The following is a 27,384-nucleotide window of genomic DNA, read 5'->3' on the forward strand; positions in this document are numbered from 1 at the left end:
ACGTGCTGTTTTCGACTCTCTCTCGACCGTACCTGCTGTCTCGAACTCTGAATGCTCGGCTATGAAAATCCAACTGACATTTACTCCTGAGGTGCTGACCTGTTGCACCCTCTACAACCACTGTGATGATTATTATTTGACACTGCTGGTCATCTATGAACGTTTGAACATCTTGGCCACCGTTATAATCTCTACCCGGCACAGCCAGAAGAGGACTGGCTACCCCTCAGAGCCTGGATCCTCTCTAGGTTCCTGCCAATCTAGGGAGATTTCCCTAGCCACCGTGCTTCTACATCTGCATTGCTTGTTGTTTGGGGTTTTAGGCTGGGTTTCTGTACAGCACTTTGTGACATCGGCTGATGTAAAAAGGGCTTTAGATATACAGTTGTTTGATTGATTGAAGGGATAAGGTGGTGAGTGGTGTTGCCCCTACCTGTAGTTTGAGGCGATGTGCTTCAATGGGGATGACCTTCAGGATGGGCAACTGGACCACCAGCACTTTGGGTTTACTCCTGATCAGACAACCCCTCTCTATGTCCCAGTCTGCTCCCTCCAGATACAGGCCTGACACGAAGCAGCCTTGGAGAACACAACCACAACCCTCAGTATCAAAGCATCACTGTCCATCTGTCTGTCAGTGTGTGTGTTAATATGTCTGTCAGTGTGTGTGTTAATATGTCTGTCAGTGTGTGTGTTAACATGTCCGTGTGTGTCTGTCTGTCTGTCTGTCTGTCTGTCTGTCTGTCTGTCTGTCTGTCTGTCTGTCTGGCTGTCTGGCTGTCTGTCCATCTGTCTGTCCATATGTCTGTCAGTGTTAATATGTCTGTCAGTGTGTGTGTTAATATGTCTGTCAGTGTGTGTGTTAATATGTCTGTCAGTGTGTGTGTTAATATGTCTGTCAGTGTTAATGTCTGTCAGTGTGTGTGTTAGTATGTCTGTCAGTGTGTGTGTTAACATGTCCGTACGTGTGTCTGTCTGTCTGTCTGTCTGTCTGTCTGTCTGTCTGTCTGTCTGTCTGTCTGTCTGTCAGTGTTAGAATGTCCGTCCGTCTGTCTGTCTGTCTGTCCATCTGCATGTCTGTCCATCTGTCCGTCCGTGTGTGTGTCTATCTGTCTGTCTGTCTGTCAGTGTTAGAATGTCCGTCCGTCCGTCCGTCTGTCTGTCCGCCTGTCCATCTGTCTGTCCATCTGTCTGTCAGTGTGTGTGTTAACATGTCTGTCAGTGTATGTTAATATGTCTGTCAGTGTGTGTGTTAATATGTCCGTCCGTGTGTGTGTGTGTGTGTGTGTGTCTGTCTGTCTGTCTGTCTGTCAGAGGACTCTCACCCTGTCCAGGCCTCTCGTTGACCTCCTCCTCAGTGGTGTACTGAGTGACCTGTGTGTAGAGTGTGGAGCGGTCAAGCGGCCAGCCGTTCCTTCTGCATGTGGCCTGAACCAGAGCAGTTAGGTAGGACTCTGGGATCTGCAGCCCTGACAACCACATCACATTGGGCTCCCCTTTATCCACCTGGAAGGAAGAACCATCAAAATAAAACATAACTACACAACCACTACATACATACATGTACATACTGTATTTACATTTATATGTACTATACATCATGGATACTTTGATACCAAGAAAGTGTGACCTTGAATAACATATCTGCATGAGCAACAGCTAATGGGGATCCTTATAAACTAAACCAATGTTCTGGGAGATGTGTACGATATGTCTCAGAGAATAACTGTATTAGAGCGCAGGATGTTCACCCAAGAGTTGTACTGGTCGTAACGCCTCTTGAAGTGGATCATCCAGTTGCCCAGGGACTTGAGGGTATCAGGTGCCAGCTTCCTCCAGATAGCAGGGATCATGCCGTTGAAGAGGGCGCGTGCCACCTCATCCAGCTCACTACTCATGCCCACCTCACCAGCCAGAGCCTACGGGCACAGACACATTTGTTAGTTCACATCCCCATAACAAACTATAGGTACTATAGGTATCTCACCTGGTTCCTTTCGTAAATATGCAATAGACAACAGCAAACATTCTAAAGATAATTATACTGTTTTATGTAGATACAAAGTAAGGCCCCATGACAATCTGTCCCTGTAGTTCTTCCTCTTTCTATACCCCTCACTATTCCCGCCTGTCTTCTCCCCCTCTCTCACCCTCTGCAACTCAGCCAGAGAGCGTCCAATCCTGACAATGAGCTTGTTGAAGCGCTCCAGCTCCTGCAGCAGTACCACGGAGGTGGGGGAGATCTCCAGGCCAAACTTCTTACGGATCACGTCCAGGTCAAACACCTGGGGTAGCTTGTTCTGGATGTCCCGGGCCACGTTGCTGATGTACTCATCCCTGCTGATGCCTCCACCAGACTCACCTGAGGACCCCAACAGAAAGGTGAGGAGGCCAGATTATGCTCAGTCTGTGTGTATGTGTGTGTGTGTGAGGTTTCTGTTACCAGTCTGCGGCTGCAGATCTATCAGGTGGGTCCACATGTCGCGGGCTGCCTGTGTGTAGTATCCAATCTCAGCATTGGGGTGCAAACCAAACACCTCTGGAGTGTTGGCCAGGGGCAAGGTCTCAATCTCCCCTGTGATACATAGCAAGTCAATCAGAGAAGATGGATGACAACTACAAGTTAATAACAACAATGGCAGTGCAGTAGAAATCGTATGTAAAAAGCTACATTTGAAGTCTGTATATCAGACCAGTGATGAACTACATCCACTGACCAACATAATTTTCCTTGGGCCCGTCAGGAGGGATCTTGTAGTCCACGTCCTTGTTGTGGAAGAAGTGAAAGGGCTGGAAGGTGTCAAAGATGAAGTCTCCCAGGTACTCATCCATGTAGACCGTCAAGATCCTGCGGTCAAAGCTGTCTATACACCTGCCTCCATACATTACCTGAGAGAGGGAGCGTAAACACACACGCACACACAAACACAAATGGAAGCCATTAGTGCGAGGCTATTATACTAATAGGATTCTGTACTATCATTGTTAAGTCAATGTGATGTATGAATAGGTGAGCCTGACCTCTCCTATGAGATACTTGAGACTTCCCCAGGGGATCTTAGTATCTCCCTGAGTGTGAGCTTTGGTCAGGTAGGTGTCCAGGATCTCCATGCACACCTGGTCAACAAAGATCATCCACATCAGCGCACACAAAAACTGGAGTTACAGACATGACATTTAAACTGATCAGCAAAAGGAAATTACTATGAAGTAAATGTAATCAATAGTGTAAGTCCTGTGGATGCTGTTAAAAACAGCCATTTTCCCACTCACCTGGAAGTCAGACTCGTTAAAGTCGTAGGACACGTTCCAGCCGATCTTGCCGTACTTGCGTCTCTCCTGCACCACAGCGTGGAAGAAGGACAGCACGTAGACCAGGCTGCGGTAGGCCGGGTGGGGGCAGCCCATCAGAGTCTCGTGGGCGATTTTAAAGAAGGTTGCCCTCATGTTCAGCTTCAGCCCGTTGGGAGGCTCCGTCACCACCTGGACGAACAGAAAAACAGAGATCAGGTCCTAAAGTCAATTCGCATCAATCCTCAATGGCTCAGTTTTGCTGTGATTAGGTGAACGAATCGGGCTGTGGAGACTGTAGGTGTTGGAAGAGTGAATCAGAGATAGACAGACAGACACTTTATCATAAAACTAAGTCACATTGTATACAGTTAGCTGCAGTAGGCAACAGTCTGTGTTAGCTGCAGTAGGTAGCAGGCCTGTTTGACTAAGTTAGAGCTCTTCCGCACCTTGAGAGACTTCTGTAGGATGCCGATGGGAAAGTCTTTGATGGGATCAGTGGTGAGCCACAGTCTGAAGTCAGGGTGGGCCTTGGTGATCCTCTCCAGGGACTTCTCTAGGTCCTTCAGCCACTTCACCAGCAGGTGGCAGTTCTGCAGCATCAGCCACTGGCCCCGAGATACCGCCGTTTCCAGCAGCTGCAGCGCCACCTACAGCACACAACAACAATACTGTATCATACTAACAACATTCCAATTAGCTTTGTGGTTGAATGTGCACCAAAAGTACATGTGGTATGCAATCTGGTTTCCGCTCAGGTTATAGATGTGTCACTGCAAACTTAAATGTCCTAAATTATGTCTCAATTGCCCTTGATTCTAAGCAATGCTATTTTTATTGACTTGGCCAAAGCTTTTAACACGGTAGACCATTCCATTCTTGCGGGCCGACTTAGGAGTATTGGTGTCTCTGAGGGGTATTTGGCCTGGTTTGCTAACTACCTCTCTCAAAGAGTGCAGTGTATAAAGTCAGAACATCTGCTGTCTCAGCCACTGCCTGTCACCAAGGGAGTACCCCATGGCTCGATCCTAGGCCCCACGCTCTTCTCAATTTACATCAACAACATAGCTCATGCAGTAGGAAGCTCTCTCATCCATTTATATTTTTTATTTCAACCTTTATTTAACTAGGCAAATCAGTTAAGAACAATTTTTGTTGTTGTTTTGTTTTTGTTTTGAATTTCACCCCTTTTTCTCCCCAATTTTGTGGTATGCAATTGTTAGTAGCTAATATCTTGTCTCATCGCTACAACTCCCGTAGGGGCTCGGGAGAGACGAAGGTTGAAAGTCATGCGTCCTCCGATACACAACCCATCCAACCCGGAAGCTAGCCGCACCAATGTGTCGGAGGAAACACCGAGCACCTGGAAACCTTGGTTAGCGCGCACTGCGCCCGGCCCGCCACAGGAGTCGCTGGTGCGCGATGAGACAAGGATATCCCTACCGGCCAAACCCTCCCTAACCCGGACGACTCTAGGCCAATTGTGGGTCGCCTCACGGACCTCCCGGTCGCAGCCGGTTACGACAGAGCCTGGGCGCAAACCCAGAGTCTCTGGTGGCACAGCTGGCGCTGCAGTACAGCGCCCTTAACCACTGTGCCACCCGGGAGGCCCAAGAACAAATTCTTATTTACAATGGCGGCCTACCCCTGCCAAACCCAGATGACGCTGGGCCAATCATGCGCCGCCCTATGGGACTCCTAATCACAACCAGATACAGCCTGGATTTGAACCAGGAACTGTAGTGACGCCTCTTGTACTGAGATGCAGTGCCTTAGACCACTCTCTTTATGTTGTGTTGTGGTGTCTCTCTTGTCGTGATGTGTGTTTTGTCCTATATATTTTTCTCTTATCCCAGCCCCCACAGGAGGCCTTTTGCCTTTTGGTAGGTCATTGTAAATAAGAATTTGTTCTTAATTAACTGACTTGCCTAGTTAAATAAAGGTTAAATAAAAAAATTAAATAAAAATTGTAACATTGGAAGCTCTATTGCTGTGATTAATGAGTGTTGCCTGCTACCTTCTCTTGACCTTGTCCCATGGCCAGAAACTTGAGCCTGCTGCCCCCAAAGCCAGACCTCTCAGCAAGCTTCATGAGGTCACTGGCTGGGTCGGAACCGGGGCTCAGAATGAACACGATGGGGGAGTTGGGTGAACTCTGCTCATAGATGGCCTCAAAACTGATCACCGGGGGCTGCACATACCTGAGAGGGAGGGGGGCGAGGTAGACAGTAGAAAGTGAATAGGGAGAAACATTAAACACTAAAGTCAAGATATTTTGGATCAAAGCAATAGGAGTTCAGGTTTGTAGGAGAACGGTCTATTACTTCTCTCCCATGGTGATGGTGACATAGTCAGTGACAGCCCGGTAGACTCTGTCCAGGCGGAAGCAGCGCAGCAACAGCAGCTTCTGGAAGGCAGTCAGGTTGTCTTTATACTTCATGGGGAAGGGAGCCTGCTCTGGCCCATCCAGGTCATACCACTGAGATGACAACAGAGAGGAGGATTAACAATGAACCATTCTAGAGAGGACATAGGAACATATTCAGTGCATCACTAGGTCACAAGATTGGATGGTGTTACTCACAGTCTTCCACTCTGGCAGGTTCTTCTCCACATCATCTGGTAGGGAGCCAAACTCAGCAGGGAAGAGCTCAGCCAGTCGTATGATGTCCTCCCAGCCCTGGCCTGGAAGCCAGTGACACGGCTTCTTCCTCTTGCTCATCTCCAGGGACAGGTTGCCTGGATTGGGGAGCACAGAGAGGAAAAAAAGTGTATGTGAGTTATGGGTCTCCAAGTTGGTGTGCTGTGTTTATGTGAGTGTATGGTAGATGACATCATATGTCTCTCACCCTTGAGGAAGAAGTCCAGCTCCTCCTGGGGAGCCCTCCCCTCTGGCTGCCCAATCTTTATTGTCAAATTGAAGGAGAACAGCAGCTTGTGTCTCTCAAACAGACCTGAGTCACACGCACACACAGTTTCAGATCAATCCCAGCTATCACATAACTGTTCCCACAAAAGTCCAAGTTTGACCATTCCTGAACACCCTGTCACCTCACCTGTGCATCCATAGTTGTAGACATTGTATGTCAGGGTGTCCATGATGTTCTTCAGCCTCTTGGGCAGGATGGAGTCAGGCAGGGACTTGCGCAGGGAGAAGTCAAAAACCTCCAGATAGGAGGCCAGAGAGTACTGGTACATGCTGTTCACCAGGGCCATCTCAGCCAGCACAAAGAACAGGATGGCACCGCGCTTGGCAGCGGGACGGTAGCCATCTCGCAGCTTATCAATGTCTGTTGATGTCTTCTCTGCCAGCTTCAGCTTCTCAAACACCTAGGGAGTTACATCAGAGAACACAGACAAAGCATTAAGAGAGCCCAGGCCTCATGCTCTCTGATGGCTTCCCCTTGAGAGTGAGTGTATCCTGTCTCCAGACAAACCTCGCTGGCCTTGGACTTAGTCTCCTCCAGAGTGTGGACCAGCTCCACGTTATCCAGCATGTTGCCTGTGGAGGTGGCTAGCTCCCTCAGCAGAGAGTCCTCCAGGTCTTTCAGCAGCTTCTTGTTCTCACTGGTCTCCTGGATCAGTCTCTCCCGCTGCTCCTCCAGCTCCTTACGTTCAAAGCCCACGATCACACTCAGCAGCTGGTCCTCCAGGCCCTTCAGCGTCACTGAGAGAGACACACACACACACACAGGCACACAAACTGTTACCCCACACACTCACACCACATACAGTGTAGACACAGGCGTGCTGACATAAAGAGATGTCTCACCAGTGTAGTTGATGACCATGGCCTTTCCGAACACAGAGGGAGAGTACTTAGGGTTGGACAGTTTGGTGTTGAGGTAGAGTTTGAAGTTGGGGTCGTAGTCCACCTCTTTGTCCCCCAGTGTTATAACCTGCCGGCCCTCGGCTCCTTTCACGTTCTTCTCCAGGACGTTGTCGATCACAGGGTCAATGTACTCATCCACGTCTTGGAACAGGAAGGGAAAGCCATACTTGATGGCCATCTCCAGCTGCTTCAAGAAATCTGGGTCGTTGAACGAAGAGATCTATGGAAGAGGTCAATCACATACAGTATAAGAATTACCATCCAGTAAATGCAGATGTAAAAGAATAATAGTTAGATCCTGTGAAGTCAGCTGATAAAGTTAGCCGTACCTTAAGGTTGAACTTCTCCTCCTTCTTTTTGATCCAGTTGAGAGCTTGCTGTTGGGGGTCGATACACATGGGGAAGCGGCTGGCCCTGGTGGTCAGAATCCCGTTCTGGACTGACAGCTCATCTGGAGGAAGGCCCTCTGACCCCCATCTACAACACAGACACCTTTACTCCCTCTCTTCCTCTCACACAGGGACGGAAACACACGCTTTAAAAAAACGCACTCACAAATGCAAGTATGAATGCATGTACGCACACACACCAACACACACGTACAGTCTCTGACCTGCTGATCTCCACCTCGTCGGTCAGTAGGCTCTCCACTCTGAAGGGCTGGCTGAGAGGGATGCCTCTCTCCAACACATCCTTTTCCCACACGTCAAACACCATCTCATTCCTGAAGTCCCAGCTGAATGCCCCCTCGTAGCTCAGGAACGCAGCACAGATCAGGCAGTCGCCTAGGAGACGCACACGACGCTGTTTCAACTCCTCCAGGTCATCTGTCCATCTGGGAAGAGGAAGAAGGAGAGGAAGACGAGAAGAGGAGGAAGAGACAGATACAGAGATGGTAGGGCAGACGTAATTTCAACATCTAGTTTTGGTTTACATTTGGTTGAGTTGTCAACTAATGTGAATTCAACAAAACATTTGACCATGTCATTGGATTTAGGTTTAAATTTGGGTGAAATGACATGGAAACAATGTTGATTAATATATGGTCCACAGCCTTCAACTGGCTGTAAGTCATGCTGACGTTGATGACTTCTTGCAAATCCAATCAGTTTTCCACGTTGATACAACATCATCACATTGATTTTTTTTGTTGAAATTACATGGAAACAACGTTGATTCAAATACGGTCCACAGCCTTCAACTGGCTGTAAGTCATGTGGAGTCTGTGTGTATATGCACTCCACCGTGCTGTCCTCACCGCTCATTCTCCGAGCCCAGGCCTGAGATGAGTTTGTCAGCAGCGATCAGCCTCCTCTCCATGACCTCAGCCTCCTCCTGTAGCAGCTGCTTCTCCCCCATGGCAGCACTGTACTTGTCCCCCAGCGCCCCCAGCTCCCTCTGGATGGTCCCCAGCTCGTTCTGAATACGCTCCAGCTCACGCTTGCTCTGGAAGAAGTTCTTCTCTAGGCGTGCCACCTGCAACAGACAGCCAGGGGGGTTGAAACGCCACTAACACAACACTGCTCATTCTTAAAGGCTGGTGCCATTTAACTGGCATGGGCCATGTGCTGGATAGTGTTATGCCTATAACATAAACAAAAGAGATTTATGACTATGACACTTCCCCTGTGCCGATCAAAGTCATTTACACTGTTTATACTATCTCTATCACATTTGTCTTCATCACGTTACCTTCTCTCTCTTGGGCTTGATCTCCCTGGCGACGTCACAGTAGCCCATGACAGCCTCCACAAACTTGAGCATCCCAGAGCCAGCCTTACTGATGGCCTGCATCTCCTCAAAGCTGGTGTTCAGGTTCTTCAAGAAGCCTGGCCAGGGGAAACACAGGGCAAGAGTGAACATATACAGGTAACTGCCAAAATAAAGAAAACACTTGAGTAAATGAGGCTTACAAAGTATATTGAAATCAGGTGTTTCCACACAGGTGTGGTTCCTGAGTTAACTACGCAATTAACATCCCATCATGCTTAGGGTCATCTATACATATGCCCAGTTGCCCATGAGTTTGGCTACCCTGGCTAGAAGAAGCCACAGGGGTCTCAAACGAACATAGGGGATTTAAAGTGTGTGTGCCTGTCTCAGTCACCACTCACCAGATCTCAACCCAATTGAACACTTATGGGAGATTCTGGAGCTGCGCCTCCACCACAAACACCAAATGATTTCTGTGGAACAATGGTGTCGCATCCCTCCAACAGAGTTCCAGACACTTGAAGAATTTACGCCAAGGAGCAATGAAGCTGTTCTGACGGCTCATGGTGGCACAACACTCTATTAAGACACTTTATGATGGTGTTTCCTTTATTTTGGCAGTTACCTGTATCCATGTATTTGCTATTTGAGGGCTCATACTGCATATTAAAGTTGCATTACGGATAAAGTTAGACCTATTGTTGTACTGTTTCAGAGTGAAAACCACAGAACAGAAGTGGCCTACCTACCTCTGACAGTCTTGACCTGGCTGGGGTTGATGGCATCACAGTCCATCTCCATCAATGCACGCAGGAAGTTGCCCTCTGACATCATGCTCTTGGCTGACTTCCAGCTGATCTCCTTCTGGCCTCGCATCACCAGGATGCACTCACACACCACCTGCACCTGTTTGGGCGGCTTGGCAAATGATCTGCAAGGGTTGACGCGCCAGACGAGTGGACAGAAGCACAACCAAAGAGACAGGCACAGGAAAAAAATAATCAATGAACATGAATGGAGCTCTAGGGCAACAACTTTTGTTAAAGCTGGAATCCGCATAAGGTGAAACAGCACCACTGTATGATGTAGCGCCTTGGTTATTATTTTCTTTTGTTGATGAAAAAGAGGAGAGGAACATCTGGCATCATGGTAATTTAGAAAAAAATCACGCATGTAATGATGTCTGAGGTGGAAAAAACTGTGTTCGTTGTCTGAAATAACTTATTTGTTGTTGTAATATCACAAATGGACATGGCAGTTTCACCAAGTACAAATTGCTGCTTTAAAGGAGTCAAGCGGGAAAAATATTTGTTTTGTTTCTATCCATTGGCCAATCCTACACCTCTCCAAGGAGGAAATATACAGTGTCTCGACACAGCACAGCACAGCAAGATCTATAAAACAGGATTTACAGTGTCTTCAGAAAGTATTAACTGCCTGAATTTAAAAAAATATTAAATTGAGATTTTGTGTCACTGGCCTACACACAAAACCCCATAATGTCAAAGTGGAATTAAGTTTTTAGAAATGTTTACAAATTAATAAAAAATGAAAAGCAGAAATGTCTTGAGTCAATGGGCATTCAACCCCTTTGTTATGGCAAGCCTAAATAGGTTCAGGAGTTCAAATGTGTTTAACATGATTTCTGAATGACTACCTCATCTCTGGACCTCACACATACAATTATCTGTAAGGTCCCTCAGTCAAGCAGTGAATTTCAAACACAGATTCAACCACAAAGACCAGGGAGGTTTTCCAATGCATCGCAAAGAAGGGCACCTATTGGTAGATGGTAAATATAACAAAAGCAGACATTGAATATCCCTTTGAGCATGGTGATGTTATTAATTACAATTTGGATGGTGTATCAATACACCCAGTCACTACAAAGATACAGGCGTCCTTCTTAACTCAGTTGCAGAAGAGGAAAGAAAACCGTTCAGAGATTTCACCATGAGGCAATGGTGACTTTAAAACAGTTACAGAGTTTAATGGCTGTGATCGGAGAAAACTGAGGATGGATCAACAATATTGTAGTTACTCCACAATACGATCCTAAATGACAGTGTGAAAAGAAGGAAGCCTGTACAGAATAAAAGTATTCCAAAACATGCATCCTGTTCGCAACAAGACACTAAAGTAAAACTGCAAAAAATGTGGCGTTATGTTATGCGCAAATCCAACACAACACTGAGTACCACTCTTCATATTTACACGCATGATGGTGGCTGCATCATGTTATGGGTATGCTTGTCATCGGCAAGGACTAGGACGTTTTATAGGATAAAAATAAACAGATTAGAGCTAGCTAAGCAAAATTCTAAAGGAAAACTGGTTCAGTCTACTTTCCAACAGATACTGGGAGACAAATTCACCTTCAGCAGGACAATAACCTAAAACACCAGGCAAAATATACACTGGAGTTGCTTACCAAGACAACATTAAATGCTCCAGAGTGGTCTAGTTACAGTTTTGACCTAAATTGGCTAAAAAATCTATGTTAAGACTTGAAAATGGTTGTCTACTAAGGATCAATCAACTTGACAGAGCTTGACGAATGTTTTAAATAATAATGTGACAATATTGTACAATCCAGGTGTGCAAAGATCTTTGAGACTTACCCAGAAAGACTCACAGCTGTAATTGCTGCCAATTCTTGATTCTAACATCAAGATACAGTTGAAGTCTGAAGTTTACGTACACCTTAGCCAAATACATTTCAACTCAATTTTTCACAATTACTGACATTTAATCCTAGTAAATATTCCCTGTTTTAGGTCAGTTAGGATCACCACTTTATTTTAAGAATGTGAAATGTCAGAATAATAGTAGAGAGAATGATTTATTTCAGCTTTTATTTCTTTCATCACATTCCCAGTGGGCCAGAAGTTTACAAACACTCAATTAATATTTGGTAGCATTGCCTTTAAATTGTTTAACTTGGGTTAAACGTTTAGGGTAGCCTTCCACAAGCTTCCCACAATAAGTTGGGTGAATTTTGGCCCATTCCTCCTGACAGAGCTGGTGTGATTGAGTTAGGTTTGTAGGCCCCCTTGCTCGCACACGCTTTTTCATTTCTGCCCACACATTTTCTACAGGATTGAGGTCAGGGCTTTGTGATGGCCACTCCAATACCTTGATTTTGTTGTCCTTAAGCCATTTTGCCACAACTTTGGAAGTATGCTTGAGGTCATTGTCCATTTGGAAGACCCATTTGCGACCAAGCTTTAACTGATGTCTTGAGATGTTGCTTTAATATATCCACATAATTTTCCTCCCTCATTATGCCATCTATTTTGTGAAGTGCACCATTCCCTCCTGCAGCAAAGCAGGTTATGTCGATATAGAACTTGTTTTACTATGGATATAGATACTTTTGTACCGGTTTCCTCCTGCATCTTCACAAGGTCCTTTGCTGTTGTTCTGGGATTGATTTGCTCTTTTCGCATCAAAGTACGTTCATCTCTAGGAGACAGAACGCGTCTCCTTCCTGAGCGGTATGACGGCTGCGTGGTCCCATGTTTTTTATACTTGCGTACTATTGTTTGTACAGATGAACGTGGTATCTTCAGGCATTTGGAAATTGCTCCCAAGGATGAACCAGACTGACTGGTTGAGGTCTACAATTATCTTTCTGAGATCTTGGCTGATTTCTTTTGATTTACCCATGACGTCAAGAAAGAGGCACTGAGTTTGAAGGTATGACTTGAATTACATCCACAGGTACACCTCCAATTGACTCAAATGATGTCAATTAGCCTATCAGAAGCTTCTAAAGCCATGACATAATTTTCTGGAATTTTCCAAGCTGTTTGAAGGCACAGTCAACTTAGTGTATGTAAACTTCTGACCCACTGTAATTGTGATACCGTGAATTCCAAGTGTGTAAATCATTTTTGGAAAAATTACTTGTGTCATACACAAAGTAGATGTCCTAAATGACTTGCCAAAACTATAGTTTGTTAACAAGAAATTTGTGGAGTATTTGAAAAACAAGTTTTAATGACTCCAACCTAAGTGTATGTAAACTTCTGACTTCAACTGTATAATATTAGTGTCATCAAGATATATAGTGTTTTATTTTATTTTATTGTGTTTTATTGTTATATGTTTTTATTGATTTGTGTCTAACCAAAGCTGCCTTCTCTATCTATGAGGTTAGTGGTCTGGACCAAGTGTGTTCAGTTCAGTCCTGCTCCTGGAGGTCTGCTCTGTGTAAGCTTTAAAGCCACTGAGTAACTTGTTCCATTAATCAACATAAGACATTTCCCAAACTCACAATTTGTAATTTTCCTATGACAACATTTTCCTATTTTCCAGGGAGCCAAGGGCCGGAGAAGGGGCCAGATGACAACGTGACACTCCATCAGGACCAGACTGCTGACTCCTGGCCCAGACTGTCTGATGAGTGTAACCACTACATTATGGGTGCCTCCCAAATTATACTTTATTCCCTATATAGTGCAGAGTCAAAAGTAGTGCACTATATAGTGAATAGGGTGCCATTTGTGATGCAACCTCTGTTTAACTTGTGGGACACAAAACCAACCAGGTGGGTGCAGTGGAGCACAGAGGGGGGAAGGTAGGGAGGGGCACCTGATCTCAGTGACGTCAGACTTGTCCAGGCTTTGCAGGGCGATGCGGGCTGCCTCCAGAGCAGGCAGGGCCTCAGCCAATGAGCTCTCAGCATCCCTCTTCTCCACAGCAATAACCTTGTTCTGCTCCTCGATCTCCTTGGCTTTGTCCTCCGCCAGCTTCTTCTTCTCCTCAGCTACATAAGAAGGAGAGTTGTGTTTACTTGTGCTGCCCTGTGGGCTATGATTAGCATGGTATGGGTACAGCGAACGTGTCTAAAGGCTCTTCCCAAATGGCACCAGATTGCCTCTATAGTGCATTACCGTATGAGCCCTGGTCATAAGTAATGCACTAAATAGGGAATAAGGTATATGGAAAGGGTTACATTTGGAACTCAGTCTAATGCTGTGTTGACTGCACTGACCCACGGTGGTGTTGGTGGCGATCTCCTGCAGTAGGATCTCACAGGCGGAGGATTTCTCTGCTAGAACCACCTTTTGCTCTGCCAGCTTGATGTTGAGCTCAGCCAGCTGCACACTGGCCTCCTCCAGCTTATCCAGACCACCCTCCAGACGCTTACACTGAGCTGGGACACCACGCGAGGGACAGAGGGAGACAACTTTACAATCTCTCACACACGCAGGCACACACATAAAAAAAACACAAATACCACTGCAATACAGCACAGCAGTAGCAGGGAAACCAAGGCCCTTTGATATTTCTCCCACTCTGTGCTCCCTGTTACCCAGGATGTATTGGTCCTTGTCCTCCAGGAGGTTGGCGTAGGTGCTGATGAAGTCCAGGTAGTTCTTAGGAGTGACATAGTTGCTGCGTCTGAGCTTCTGCAGGAACATCTTGCTGTAGTCACCCACCGAGCCGTGCACCATACACACGTGAGCAATTACGGCTGCCGAGTGCCTCTCGGGGATCATCGGACTCTCACCTGTGGCATGACATTAATGGGTTCAGTTGCACCACTATAAAGCTTATATAAACACCCTAATCAGAGTCAGTGATAAATGTATTGATTGTATAATTTTAGTACATTGCAGTGGTGGTGGAAGTGTGAATCTGTGATTCCATACCCAGGAAAGACTGAGCCACAGCATGCAGAGCCTGAGGAGGCCAGGGCAGGAACCAGTCAATACCAGTGTTGTTCACCAGCCCTGTAACATAAATGAGACAAGGAGCAATTACATAAACTCTTCAGACAGTAGACAAAGTCAAGTGAACAGTAGTGAAGAGTTGTGTACCTGGGAAGTTTCTGCAGCGTGTCCTCAGGGTGTCTCCCACAGGGGACATTCCCAGGACAATGTGCAGGTTGTTGGCACTCTTGTTGACAAAGTACTGCCACACGCTCTCCTTGGACGGGCCAGAGCCCATCTTTATGGCCTCATCACGGAGCTGGTTCAGCACCATATCTTTCTCATCATCTGGGAACAGAGCAGGGACCATGCCTGCGCACACAGAGGGTTAGTCAGACTGCAGAATCTGGTCCAAAGTAGTGCATTATCTAGTGAATAGGGTGACATTTCGGATGCACACAATGTGTGGGAGCTGGTGTATGCTCAAGTGTTTACCCGAGGTGAGCATATTGTTGATGAGTTCCAGGAAGCCCTCCTCAGCCACGTGGGCATCAGTGAAGAGGAAAACTGTCTTCTTGTCCTCAATGCCCAGCTTCAGATACAGGATCTTCAGGTCCTCACGGAGGTTGGTCTCTGAGTAGCCTCTGCTCAGTGTAATCTCAAACACCTGAAGAGGCAAACAACAGTCCATATAAGAAGGTATCTTTCTGGTGTCTCTTTAAAGGCCTCCTCCCATATGAGCAGTAGCAGATGATGTGTCTCAACTGGCACTCTATTCCCTATATAGTGCACTACTTTTGTCCAGAGCAAAAGTAGTGCACTATATAGGGAATAGGGTGCCAGTTGGGACGCAGAGGATGTGTCTGGCTGACCTCGCAGCCTGCGGTGAATGCGGCAAGCTTGGTAAGGGACTGCTTCCCGGAGCCACCAACCCCCACCAGCAGGGCGTGGCCGCGGTCCATCCTGATGATGCGGTGCACTCTTGTCAGGTGCTCCAGGGCGTCGTCAAACAGAACCAGTTTCATCTTGGTCTTGTTCTCATTGTACTCCTCCAGGATCTCCTACAGAGCAGTGACAGGGGCAGGTCAGCAACGAGACAAAGGCTTGAGACTGGGCAAACAGTAAAGTTGTGATATTTTGAACATATTGAAAAAAGGGTGCCGTTTAATTTTGCCTAGTACAGGTGACAAGGGGCAATTATAAATGTAAAAATCAAACACGTTTGAAAGTCATCATCCCAACTTCTGAGTACCTGGAACAAGGCTTTGGAAGCATCATAGTCCTGTATGTCCTCATAGACTCGTGGCTCAGACTCGTTGAGGGCAGTTCTGTAGTCACCAAACAGGATGGGGTCCCTCATGGCTGACTCCAAGTCTGACTTAAAGTGCTCATCTATCAGGTTCTTTATATGGTCCTGGACCTGAGACAACAAGGGGACAGATGAGATGGAAAACAAGTACAATATAGTAAGAGGAAGTTACTGTAAAGGGATTAATACATTTTTCATGATTAAGTAGAACAGAACCATGCAGATGAACGTACCAGGGCTTTGTCTATTTCATTGATGAGCCTGTCATGGAACACCCTCAGGCACTCGTTCCTCCACACACGCACAAACTGGGTGACCGTTAGAAACCTACAGAAGAGAAACGTTCAGAGACTAAACATGACACAACACTTAACATGGGCTTCTAGGTGTTAGCAACATCTTCTTAACACATGTTATTTAGATTCAACCGAGGGTAATGTTTAAGACCTCTCAGCGTTGGTGAGGACCAGACCGTTGTAGACTCTGGACAGGTCCCTGAGGTTGAAGATGTAGTGGAACTTGGATGGTGTGGGCGGCAGGTCTTTGATGATGTTCTTGTACAGCTCCAGAGTGCAGATAGTCAGCTTGTCACACATCGTCTGGATGCACTCCTCAAACGGCTACGGTTTAAATGGTTAGAGTTCAATCAAGTCATTTCATACAATAATTAATGTGTGGTGATGCTGTTTTTGGTGGTAAGAGCTGCATCTTAAAGTGTGATCGTGCGTCTCACCCTGGTGTGTCCCTTGAGGATGGAGGAGTAGATAAGATGGAGGGAGTCCTCGTCTGGGAAGGGAATGTTGAAGACACTAAAGAGGGAGATGAAACGGGTGTCCACCTCGTTCCTCCCACCTCCTGCCTTGCCCATGGCTGCGATGAAGCCTAGGTCCTTCAGAACTTTGTAGTTCAGCTCCTTCCCTCTGTCATACATGCCTCCTCGGTCCAACAGCAGTTTCAGCAGGGCAATGGGCTGCTGGGTCCCATAATCATCCACCTGATAGGACACAGGTACAATGATATACCAACATACAATCAACCAGACAAACAAACACACTAACCTACATTAACACAGACACACATGTAAAGGATGAAGGTTGAGGGATGGAAGAGAGGGTGATGGGGAGCTAGAGAAGAGCAGGCATGTACCTACCCTGGGCATGTTGAGGTCATCCATAAAGACCAGCAGTCTTTTTCCCATGGGAGGGCCGTATATCTCCTTGGTCCTCTTCTCCACGCTGGCCTCAAGGTTCCTCTGGAGGTCCATGGAGGTGGTCCGTGATGAGAAGTTGATGGTCAGCATCATCTGGAGACACAAAGAAGCAACATTAAACACAGTTAATACACATGGTGTTCGTCCTAAATGGGCCCTGCCTCAAAAGTAGTGCACTATATAAGGAATAGGGAATAGGTTGCCATTTCAGTGTCATGGGCTCTGTCTGTGTCTCTGTGTCATCCTGTTGTAAACTCACAGTAGTGTCCATGTTGAGATTCTTCAGGAAATTCTGAGTAGTGGCTGTCTTGGAGGTGCCAGACTCTCCCACCAGAACTACAGGCCTCTTGATCTTCACCATCTGCTCCAGTAGCCAACTGGCTCGTGTGGTGTCCACAGTAGGGACTGTAAGAGAGAGAAAGATGGAGATAGAGATTGAGAGAAATATATGGAGAGAGAGGAGGGAGAAAGAGGGGAGGTTGGAAACATTTGGTATCTGTAGGAATCCAGTGGATGACTTATTTATTTGTTTTTTGCTGAGCACACATGCATTGATGCTTTACCCAGGATATCGATGAACTTCACATCAGGGCTGTGGACGTATTTGGTGACCAGGGAGCTCCAGGTAACCCACTTCTTCTTGGTCCCATCAAAATGGAAATCATACAGAGTAGGCAGGTAACCTGTGTGAACGGACATCCCAGCCATTCATTTTGTGAATAACTTGCAGTTTTGGGTATCTAATAGCTGAATACAAATTGAAGTATGACTGTATTTGACCGATGGCTTGGATGGTGCCTCGCTCACCTGGAATCTCTCCAGGTCCAACAAGAGCCTTCTCATCATGACCAGTGGTCAAGCTGGACAGTTTCTTTACAAAGTCATCAAATTTGGCCCTTCCGTTGTCCAGTAGGCATGCCCCCAGAGAGCAATACAGCGCCTCCAGAAAGAAACACTCCAGAACATCAGCATCATAGACCTCTGTCTCCAGCAGGGCATCCAGCATCATGGACAACTGCGTCACCTGGACACGACAGACAGACAGACGGGCGGACGGACGGACAGACAGACAGACAGAGACAGAGAAAGGGGTTATGAACAGGCATCATGAAAATGGACTATAGAACTATAAATGTAGGGTAAGAAGTTTGCTGGATCCAATCTCAGGAAATACTGCATACCTGTTCATGAGATTCAATTTGGGTAAATATAATTAGCAACATGTTATAACACTCATGTTATAACACTCAAGAAGGCCAAGCTGTACCAACCATGTTGAGATCTGTCTGAGGGACGATGGTCTTCAGTTTCTCCACCTGTTTGCCATCAACAATACCCTCCACTATCATGTCGATAGTGCTGGGAACGTACTTTACAAACAGCTTCTCCAGGTGTGGTTGTTCCTGTCCAGGAAAAGACAAGCAAATGCAAGAGGAGACATTTCAACATCAATTTTGATAAAGCTGAAAGGATAAAACCTTTATGCATTTTACTGTGTCATGTTCCTTACCTTTGGAGGTCTGTTACTGACCCATTTCTGCCAGTAAGGAGTATAGCGAAGATTTTTGGGGTCCACAAACACCATCCCACAGCGAGAAACTGTAGCAGGGGAGGCATACTGCAGATCTCCAACCTACAACACATGATGGACAAATGTATTTACCATTCGCTATTGAGAAATTCTTCAAGTGATAGTTTACCCAAATTACAAAATGACACATTGACTTCCTCACCCTGTAAGCAGTCTATGGACAAGGTATGACAAAAAATCATGCTTTTATTTAGTTTCCACATGCTAACATTTTAGAATTTGTTGCACAAATCCCCTTCAAAAAATGGATTGTGAAGCTCAACAAAGTCACTTATAGATGATTTGAACATGATGTGTGAAAAATGCTAACATGGGTCCCATGACTTGAATGGGATTTGCGCCTCAAACGTGTGTAATTTTGTAATTTGGGTAAACTATTCCAAGTAAGTAAGGTGTGGTCTGAGGAGACTATAGTGATATTAGTGACAAACCTCAAATAGCATAGCACAGTGGTTCTGCAGGCGTATCCTCTCTCCATTGGCCAGGGTGAGCAGCTTGTTATCATCCATTACTGAGTTCATGTTCTCCACCCACAGAGCATCCACATCCCCATCAAACAGGATGTACCTGTAGGTAAGAGTTCATGTGGCAACAAGAGATATACAGTCAGGTTCCAAATTATTGCCACCCTTGATAAAGATTAACAAAAAATACCACATCAAATAAATAATACAAATAATGTGCTTTATTGTATGCTAAAAAAAAGGAAATCATATTATTTTATACTAATACAATTGCTAAGAAAAAGAGATTTTGTTTAACAAGTAAGATTTTTTTCTCAAAAAGATAGGGTTCAAAATGATTGGCACCCCTGTTTTCAATACCTTTCCATACCTCACCTTGCAAGGATAACAGCACTGAAACTTTTTCTAACATGCTTTATAAGATTGGAGAACACATTGGGAGGGATCTCAGACCATTCCTCCATAAATAATATTTTCCGACCCTAGATATCCATTGTCTGCGCTTTAGGCCTACACTCTTCAATTCAAACCACAAGTTTTCAAAGGGGTTCAAGTCCAGAGACTGAGATGGCCATTGCACATTTTATATGTGGATTTTGATGTGTGCTTGGGGTTATTGTCTTGCTGGACGATGTCACGCCTTGGTCATTGTATCTTGTGTTTTTGTTATATGTTTGGGGTAGGCCAGGGTGTGACATATGTTGTATTTCGTATTGGGGTTTGTATTAATTGGGAGTGTGTATTATTAGGGGTGTGTCTAGTTAGGCTTGGCTGCCTGAGGCGATTCCTAATTGGAGTCAGCTGATTCTCGTTGTCTCGGATTGGGAACCGTATTTAGGTAGCCTGAGTGCGCGTTGTATTTTGAGGGTGATTGTACCTGTCTCTGTGTTAGTCACCAGATAGGCTGTAATTAGTTTCACTCGTTTGTTGTTTTTGTATTTCCAGTTATTTCATGTACCGCATTATCTTCATTAAAAGTCATGAGTAACCTACACGCTGCATTTCGGTCTGACTCTCTTCAAACAACAGACGAACTTCGTTACAGAATCACCCACCACCATTCACAGACCGAGCAGCGTGTGAACTGGCAGGACCTAAAGGAGGACGTTATGGACGGCAGAAGCAGGGATTATACGACGTGGGAAGAAATCGACAGGTGGGCGGCCGACCCAGAGCGAGTGCAGGAGCCCGCCTGGGATTCCCTACAGCAATGCGAGGAGGGCTATACACGTATGGAATCGAGAAGGAAAGCATTGCTATACAGAGCGAAAACCGAAGGTAACGGGGGAAAGCGCAGAGAGAGAGTGGCTGAGTCAGGAAACAGACCTGAGCCTACTCTCCCAGTTAATCTTGAAGAGCAGTTGCAATGGGAGAGACTACATCATTTGGAGATTTGGACATGGGAGGAGGAATTAGACGGTAAAGGACATGGGAGCAGCCGGGAGAATATCGCCATCCCAAGGAGGAAATAGAAGCAGCTAAAGCGGAGAGGCGCATGTATGAAGAGGCAGCACAGCGACGCGGTTGGAAACCGGAAAGTCACCCCAAAAAAAATATTGAGGGGGGGGGGGGGCTAAAAGGGAGAGTAGTTATGCCAGGTAGGAAACCTGCGCATACTCCCTGTGCTCACCGTTGGGCTAGAGACCGGGCAGGCACCGTGTTATGCTATGGAGCAGGTGTTTCCAGTGCGGGTGCAGAGCCAGCTGCGACACATACCAACCAGCCCTTCCTATTGGCCGGGCTAGAGTGGGCATCGAGCCAGGTAAGCTTGGGCAGGCTCGGTGCTCAAGAGCTCCAGTGCGCCTGCACGGTCCGGTCTATCCAGAGCCACCTCTACACACCAGTCCTCCGGTAGCAGCTCCCCGCACCAGGCTTCCTGTGTGTGTCCTCGCGCCAGTACCACCAGTTCCAGCACCACGCACCAGGCCTCCAGTGCGCCTCGCCTGTTCAGCGCAGCCAGTGCTTTTCTCCCCTCCTGCGCTGCCGGAGTCTCCCGCTTGTTTAGCGCAACCAGAGCTGTTCTCTTCTCCTGCGCTATCGGAGTCTCCTGTCTGTCCAGCGCCACCAGTGCTCCCAGTCGGCCCAGCGCGTCCAGTGCGCATCGCCTGTTCAGCGCAGCCAGAGCTTTTCTCCTCTCCTGCACTGTTGGAGTCTCCCGCCTGTTCAGCGCAGCCAGACCCTTTCTCCTCTCCTGCGCTGCCGGAGTCTCGTGTCTGCCCAGTGCCGCCAGTCGGCCCAGCGTCACCAGTCTGCCAGGATCCGCCAGAAGTGCCAGTCTGCCAAGATCTTCTAGATCGGCCAGACAACCTGAATCATCCAGGTCCACCAGCCAGCCAGGATTTACCGGAGCCTACTACCTGCCTGAGCTTCCTCTCAGTACTGAGCTTCCTCTCAGTACTGAGCTTCCTCTCTGTCCCGGGCTGCCCCTCTGTCCCGGGCTGCCCCTCTGTCCCGAGATGCCCCTCTATCCCGAGATGCCCCTCTGTCCCGAGCTGCCCCTCTGTCCCGAGCTGCCCCTCTGTCCCGAGCTGCCCCTCTGTCCCGAGCTGCCCCTCTGTCCCGAGCTGCCCCTCTGTCCCGAGCTGCCCCTCGGTCCCCTCGAGCTGCCCCTCGGTCCCGAGCTGCCCTCAGTTATGTGGGGATCAGGGTGAGGACTATTAGGCCATGGTCGGCGGAGAAGGTGGATTATCCTAGGACGCGAAGGGGAGGAACTAGGACATTTATGGAGTGGGGTCCACGTCCCGAGCCAGAACCGCCACCATGGACAGACGCCCACCCGGACCCTCCCTATGCTCTTGAGGTGCGTCCCGGAGTCCGCACCTTAGGGGGGGGGTTCTGTCACGCCTTGGTCATTGTATCTTGTGTTTTTGTTATATGTTTGGGGTAGGCCAGGGTGTGACATGGGTTTATATGTTGTATTTCGTATTGGGGTTTGTATTAATTGGGAGTGTGTATTATTAGGGGTGTGTCTAGTTAGGCTTGGCTGCCTGAGGCGATTCCTAATTGGAGTCAGCTGATTCTCGTTGTCTCGGATTGGGAACCGTATTTAGGTAGCCTGAGTGCGCGTTGTATTTCGAGGGTGATTGTACCTGTCTCTGTGTTAGTCACCAGATAGGCTGTAATTAGTTTCACTCGTTTGTTGTTTTTGTATTTCCAGTTATTTCATGTACCGCATTATCTTCATTAAAAGTCATGAGTAACCTACACGCTGCATTTCGGTCTGACTCTCTTCAAACAACAGACGAACTTCGTTACAGACGATCCACTTGCGGACAAGTTTCAGCCTACTGGCAGAGGCAAACAGGTTTTTATCTAGGTAATGGGTAAAGTTCATACTGCCATACTGCATACACATTAATAAGGACCCCAGGACCAGTGGATGCAAAATAGCCCCATAAAATGAAAGATAAACCACTATATTTTACAGAATGTAATAGTATTTGTTTCTTTTCTGCTTGTGCATCCTTATTTCCTTACTGGTGTGTGTGGCCAAAGAGCTCTATTTGCATGTTCTCCAACAAATGTAAAAGCCTGGACTTTGCTAAATGGCATTGGCACTTGGATTAGAACTGGTGCTATGGTCAGATGACATGAAAATAGAGCAATTGTATTAGTGTAAAATAATATATATTCTGTAATAGTGAAGACATTAAAACGATGAAATAACATATGGAATCATGTAGTAAACAAAAATATAATCATAAGACATTTTATATTTGAGATTCTTCAATGTAGCCACCCTTTGCCTTGATGATAGCTTTGAACACTCTTGGCATTCTAATATAAAATAAATAATATATGCCATTTAGCTGACGCTTTTATCCAAAGCGACTTACAGTCATGTGTGCATACATTCTACGTATGGGTGGTCCCGGGAATCGAACCCACTACCCTGGCGTTACAAGCGCCATGCTCTACCAACTGAGCCACAGAAGGACCACAACTGAGCCACTCTCAACCAGCTTCATGAGGTAGTCACCTGGAATGCTTTTTCAATCATCTTGAAGGAGTTCCCACATATGCTGAGCACTTGTTTCCTGCTTTTCCTTCACTCTGAGGTCCAACTAATCCCAAACCAGGTTGGTTGATTACGGAGGCCAGGTCATCTGATGCAGAATTCCATCACTCTCCTTCTTGGTCAAGTAGCCCTTACACAGCCTGCAGGTGTGTTTTGGGTCATTGTCCTGTTGAAAAACAAATGATGGTCCCACTAAGCGCAAACCAGATGGAATGGCGTATCGCTGCAGAATACTGTGGTAGCCATGCTGGTTAAGTGTGCCTCGAATTCTAAATAAATAACAGTGTCACCAGCAAAGCACCCCCACAACATCACACCTACTCCTCCATGCTTCACAGAGATCATCCGTTTACCATACACATGCAGAGATAATCCGTTTACCTACTCTGCATCTCACAAAGACACAGGGTTGGAACCAAAAACTCAAATTTGGACACATCAGACCAAAGGACAGATTTCCATCGGTCTAATGTCCATTGCTCGTAGTTTTTTGGTCGAAGCAAGTCTCTTCTTGTTATTGGTGTCCTTCAGTAGTGGTTTCCTTGCAGCAATTCAACCATGAAGGCCTGATTCACGCAGTCTCCTCTGAACAGTTGATGTGAAGATGTGACTGTTACTTGAAATCTGTGAAGCATTTATTTGGGCTGCAATTTCTGAGGTTGGCATCTCTAATGAACTTATCCTCTGCAGCAGAGGTAACTTTGGGTCTTCGTTTCTTGCATTAAGAAGGAAAGAAATTCCACAAATTAACAAGGCACACCTGTTAATAACCTCTTGAAGCTAGGGGGCATTATTTTAATGTTTGGAAAAATAACGTTCCCAAAGTAAACAGCCTATTTCTCGGGACCAGATGCTAGAATATGTATATAATTGACAGATTAGGATAGGAAACACTCTAAAGTTTCCAAAACTGTCAAAATATTGTCTGTGAGTATAACAGAACTGATATTGCAGGCGAAACCCTGAGGAAAATCCAATCAGGAAGTGCCTCTTATTTTGAAACCCTTCTGTTCCTATGCATGCCTATCCTCCACTTAAAGGGACATCAACCAGATTCCTTTTTCTCTGGCTTCCGTAAGGTGTCAGACTTTAGACATAGTTTCAGGCTTTTATTTTGAAAAATGAGCGTGAAAGATCACATCGCGTAAGGTGGGGGATCTCAAAGTGAGTTTTTGCTCTACAGAATAAAGCCGCCATTGTTCCTCCCGCTGTTATTGAAAAACCTACACACATCCGGTTGATATATTATCAAATATATATTTTAAAAACTATGTGTGGAATGATTATAAAAAACGTTTGACATGTTTCTGTGAACATTATGAAGACTATTTGGAATTTCCGTCTGCGTTGTCGTGACCGCTCTTTCATGTGGATTTCTGACCATAACGCGACAAACAAACGTCGGTATTTTGGGTATAAAAATAATCTTTATGGAACAAAATGAACATTTGTTGTGTAACTGGGAGTCTCGTGAGTGAAAACATCCGAAGATCAAAGGTAAACGGTTAATTTGATTGCTTTTCTGATTTTCGTGACCAAGCTTCCTGATGCTAAGTGTACATAATACTATGCTAGGCTATCGATAAACTTACACAAACGCTTGGATTGCTTTCGCTGTAAAACATCATTTCAAAATCTGAGATGACAGGTGGATTAACAAAAGGCTAAGCTGTGTTTTGCAATATTGCACTTGTGAATAATATAGGAATATTTTTTAGTAATATTATTTGACTGTTGCGCTATGCTATTCAGCGGTCAAGAAGTTAATTGAAATGCATTCCAGGTGATTAACTCATGAAACTGGTTGTGAGAATGCCAAGCGTGCACAAAGCTGTCATCAAGGCAAAGGGTGGCTACTTTGAAGAATCTCAAATATAAAATATATTTTGATTTGTTTAAAAATTTTTTGGTTACTACATGATTCCATATGTGTTATTTCACAGTGTTAATGTCTTCACTATTATTCTACAATGTAGAAAACAGTTAAAATTAAGAAAAACCCTGGAATGAGTTGGTGTAACCAACTTTTGACTGGTACTGTACATACATAGTGCCTTTGGAAAGTATTGACACACAATAACCCATAATGACAAAGCAAAAACAGTTTTGAAATGTTTGGTAATTTATTTTAAAAAATGGAAATATCACATTTACATAAGTATTCAGATCCTTTACTCAGTACTTTGTTGAAGCAACTTTGGCAGCGATTACAGCCTCGAGTGTTCTTGGGTATGACGCTATAAGCTTGGTACACCTGTATTTGGGGAATTTCTCCCATTCTTCTCGGCAGATCCTCTCAAGCTCTGTCAGGTTGGATGGGGAGCATTGCTGGACAGCTATTTTCAGGTCTCTTCAGAGATGTTCGATTGGGCTCAAGTCTGTGCTCTGGCTTGGCCACTCAAGGACATTCGGGGAGTTGTCCCAAAGCCACTCCTGCGTTGTTTTGGCTGTGTGCTTAGACTCATTGTCCTGTTGGAAGGTGAATCTTCGCCCCAGTCTGAGGTCCTGTGTGCTCTGGAGCAGGTTTTCATCAAGGATCTCTCTGTACTTTGTTCCGTTCATCTTTGCCTCAATCTTGACTAGTCTTCCAGTCCCTGCTGCTGAAAAATATCCCCACAGCATGATGCTGCCACCACCGTGCTTCACTGTAGGGATGGAGCCACGTTTCCTCCAGATGTGATGCTAGACATTCAGACCAAAGAGTTCAATCTTGGTTTTATCAGACCAGAGAATCTTGTTTCTCATGTTCTGAGAGTTTTTAGGTGTCTTTTGGCAAACTCCAAGCGGGCTGTCATGTGCCTTTTACTAAAGAGTGGTTTCCATTAGGCCACTACCATAAAGGCCTGATTGGTGGAGTGCAGCAGAGATGGTTGTCCTTCTGGAAGGTTCTCTCATCTCCACAGAGGAACTCTAGGGCTCTGTCAGAGTGGCCAGGTTGTCTGTCACATAATAAAATCTGGAAAACGTCAAGGGGTCTGAATTGTTTCCGAAGGCACTGTATATATATATTTTAGAAAAAATGTATTTCACCTTTATTTAACCAGGTAGGCCAGTTGAGAACAAGTTCTCATTTACAACTGTGACCTGACCAAGATAAAGCAAAGCAGTGCGACAAAAACAACAACACAGAGCTACACAGAAACAAACGTACAGTCATTAACACAATAGAAGTGTCTATGTACAGTGTGTGTAAATGTAGAAGAGTAGGGATGTAAGGCAATAAATAGGCCATGTGTCACACCCTGACCATAGTTTGCTTTGTATGTTTCTATGTTTTGTTTGGTCAGGGTGTGATCTGAGTGGGCATTCTATGTTGTGTGTCTAGTTTGTCTGTTTCTGTGTTTGGCCTGATATGGTTCTCAATCAGAGGCAGGTGTTAGTCATTGTCTCTGATTGGGAACCATATTTAGGTAGCCTGTTTGGTGTTGGGGTTTGTGGGTGATTGTTCCTGTCTCTGTGTTTGCACCAGATAGGGCTGTTTTGGTTTTTCATATTTCTTGGTTTTGTTAGTCTATTCATGTATAGTTTCTTTATTAAAGAACCATGAATAATAACCACGCTGCGTTTTGGTCCACCTCTCCTTCAATGGAAGAACAGCGTTACACCATGGAGGCAAAATAATTACAATTTATCAATAACACTGGAGTGATAGATGTGCAGATGATGATGTACAAGTAGAGATACTGGGGTGAAAAAGAGCAAGAGGATAAGAACAATATGGAGATGAGGTAGTCGGGTGTGCTATTTACAGATTGGCTGTGTACAGTGCTGCTCAGACAGCTGATGCTTAAAGTTAGAGGGAGATATAAGACACCAGCTTTAGTGATTTTTGCAATTTGTTCCAGTCACTGGCAGCAGAGAACTGGAAGGAAAGGCAGCCAAAGGAAGTGTTGGCTTTGGGGGTGACCAGTGAAATATACCTGCTGGAGAGCGTGCTAAGGGTGGGTATTGCTATGGTGACCAGTGAGCTGAGATAAGGCGGGGCTTTACCTAACATAGACTTATAGATGACCTGGAGTTTGGCGACGAGTATGTAGTGAGGGCGAGCCAACGAGAGCATACAGGTCTCAGTGGTGGGTAGTATATGGGGCTTTGGTGACAAAACAGATGGCACTGTGATAGACTACATCCAGTTTGCTGAGTAGAGTGTTGGAGGCTATTTTGTAAATGACATCGTCAAAGTCAAGGATCGGTAGGATAGTGTCGTGGAAGGATCAGAATTTGTTGGTAACATTTGTAAGATGTTTAATATTCATCAAATGTGTGTAAGTTACTTCTCATCAGAATGGTATTTTT

General features: G+C 45.8%; 1 protein-coding gene across 1 annotated transcript in view; it reads right to left on the reverse strand.

Moving 5' to 3' along the window:
* The window catches only part of dnah10 (dynein axonemal heavy chain 10), a 57,535-nt gene that overhangs the window by 900 nt on the left and 29,251 nt on the right, over positions 1 to 27,384 (reverse strand). The window contains exons 40-78 of the mRNA XM_035785792.2: positions 19,038 to 19,173; positions 18,526 to 18,648; positions 18,287 to 18,418; positions 17,823 to 18,039; positions 17,579 to 17,698; positions 17,275 to 17,420; positions 16,956 to 17,108; positions 16,539 to 16,799; positions 16,253 to 16,425; positions 16,039 to 16,132; positions 15,749 to 15,916; positions 15,369 to 15,557; positions 14,992 to 15,163; positions 14,665 to 14,868; positions 14,497 to 14,577; positions 14,157 to 14,354; positions 13,836 to 13,997; positions 13,433 to 13,607; positions 9,586 to 9,767; positions 8,816 to 8,952; positions 8,382 to 8,599; positions 7,737 to 7,958; positions 7,453 to 7,600; positions 7,064 to 7,343; positions 6,729 to 6,958; positions 6,348 to 6,621; positions 6,141 to 6,245; positions 5,876 to 6,030; positions 5,616 to 5,770; positions 5,309 to 5,492; positions 3,741 to 3,941; positions 3,274 to 3,483; positions 3,022 to 3,117; positions 2,718 to 2,889; positions 2,444 to 2,575; positions 2,151 to 2,362; positions 1,752 to 1,919; positions 1,326 to 1,506; positions 434 to 579 (exon numbers count right to left, since the gene is read on the reverse strand). Of these exons, the coding sequence (XP_035641685.1) occupies positions 434 to 579; positions 1,326 to 1,506; positions 1,752 to 1,919; positions 2,151 to 2,362; positions 2,444 to 2,575; positions 2,718 to 2,889; positions 3,022 to 3,117; positions 3,274 to 3,483; positions 3,741 to 3,941; positions 5,309 to 5,492; positions 5,616 to 5,770; positions 5,876 to 6,030; positions 6,141 to 6,245; positions 6,348 to 6,621; positions 6,729 to 6,958; positions 7,064 to 7,343; positions 7,453 to 7,600; positions 7,737 to 7,958; positions 8,382 to 8,599; positions 8,816 to 8,952; positions 9,586 to 9,767; positions 13,433 to 13,607; positions 13,836 to 13,997; positions 14,157 to 14,354; positions 14,497 to 14,577; positions 14,665 to 14,868; positions 14,992 to 15,163; positions 15,369 to 15,557; positions 15,749 to 15,916; positions 16,039 to 16,132; positions 16,253 to 16,425; positions 16,539 to 16,799; positions 16,956 to 17,108; positions 17,275 to 17,420; positions 17,579 to 17,698; positions 17,823 to 18,039; positions 18,287 to 18,418; positions 18,526 to 18,648; positions 19,038 to 19,173 (6,712 nt within the window). The remainder of the gene's footprint in view (positions 1 to 433; positions 580 to 1,325; positions 1,507 to 1,751; positions 1,920 to 2,150; positions 2,363 to 2,443; positions 2,576 to 2,717; positions 2,890 to 3,021; positions 3,118 to 3,273; positions 3,484 to 3,740; positions 3,942 to 5,308; positions 5,493 to 5,615; positions 5,771 to 5,875; positions 6,031 to 6,140; positions 6,246 to 6,347; positions 6,622 to 6,728; positions 6,959 to 7,063; positions 7,344 to 7,452; positions 7,601 to 7,736; positions 7,959 to 8,381; positions 8,600 to 8,815; positions 8,953 to 9,585; positions 9,768 to 13,432; positions 13,608 to 13,835; positions 13,998 to 14,156; positions 14,355 to 14,496; positions 14,578 to 14,664; positions 14,869 to 14,991; positions 15,164 to 15,368; positions 15,558 to 15,748; positions 15,917 to 16,038; positions 16,133 to 16,252; positions 16,426 to 16,538; positions 16,800 to 16,955; positions 17,109 to 17,274; positions 17,421 to 17,578; positions 17,699 to 17,822; positions 18,040 to 18,286; positions 18,419 to 18,525; positions 18,649 to 19,037; positions 19,174 to 27,384) is intronic.

The sequence above is a fragment of the Oncorhynchus keta genome, chromosome 14 (genome assembly GCF_023373465.1).
Source record: "Oncorhynchus keta strain PuntledgeMale-10-30-2019 chromosome 14, Oket_V2, whole genome shotgun sequence".
In the NCBI taxonomy this organism is placed as follows: Eukaryota; Metazoa; Chordata; class Actinopteri; order Salmoniformes; family Salmonidae; genus Oncorhynchus; species Oncorhynchus keta.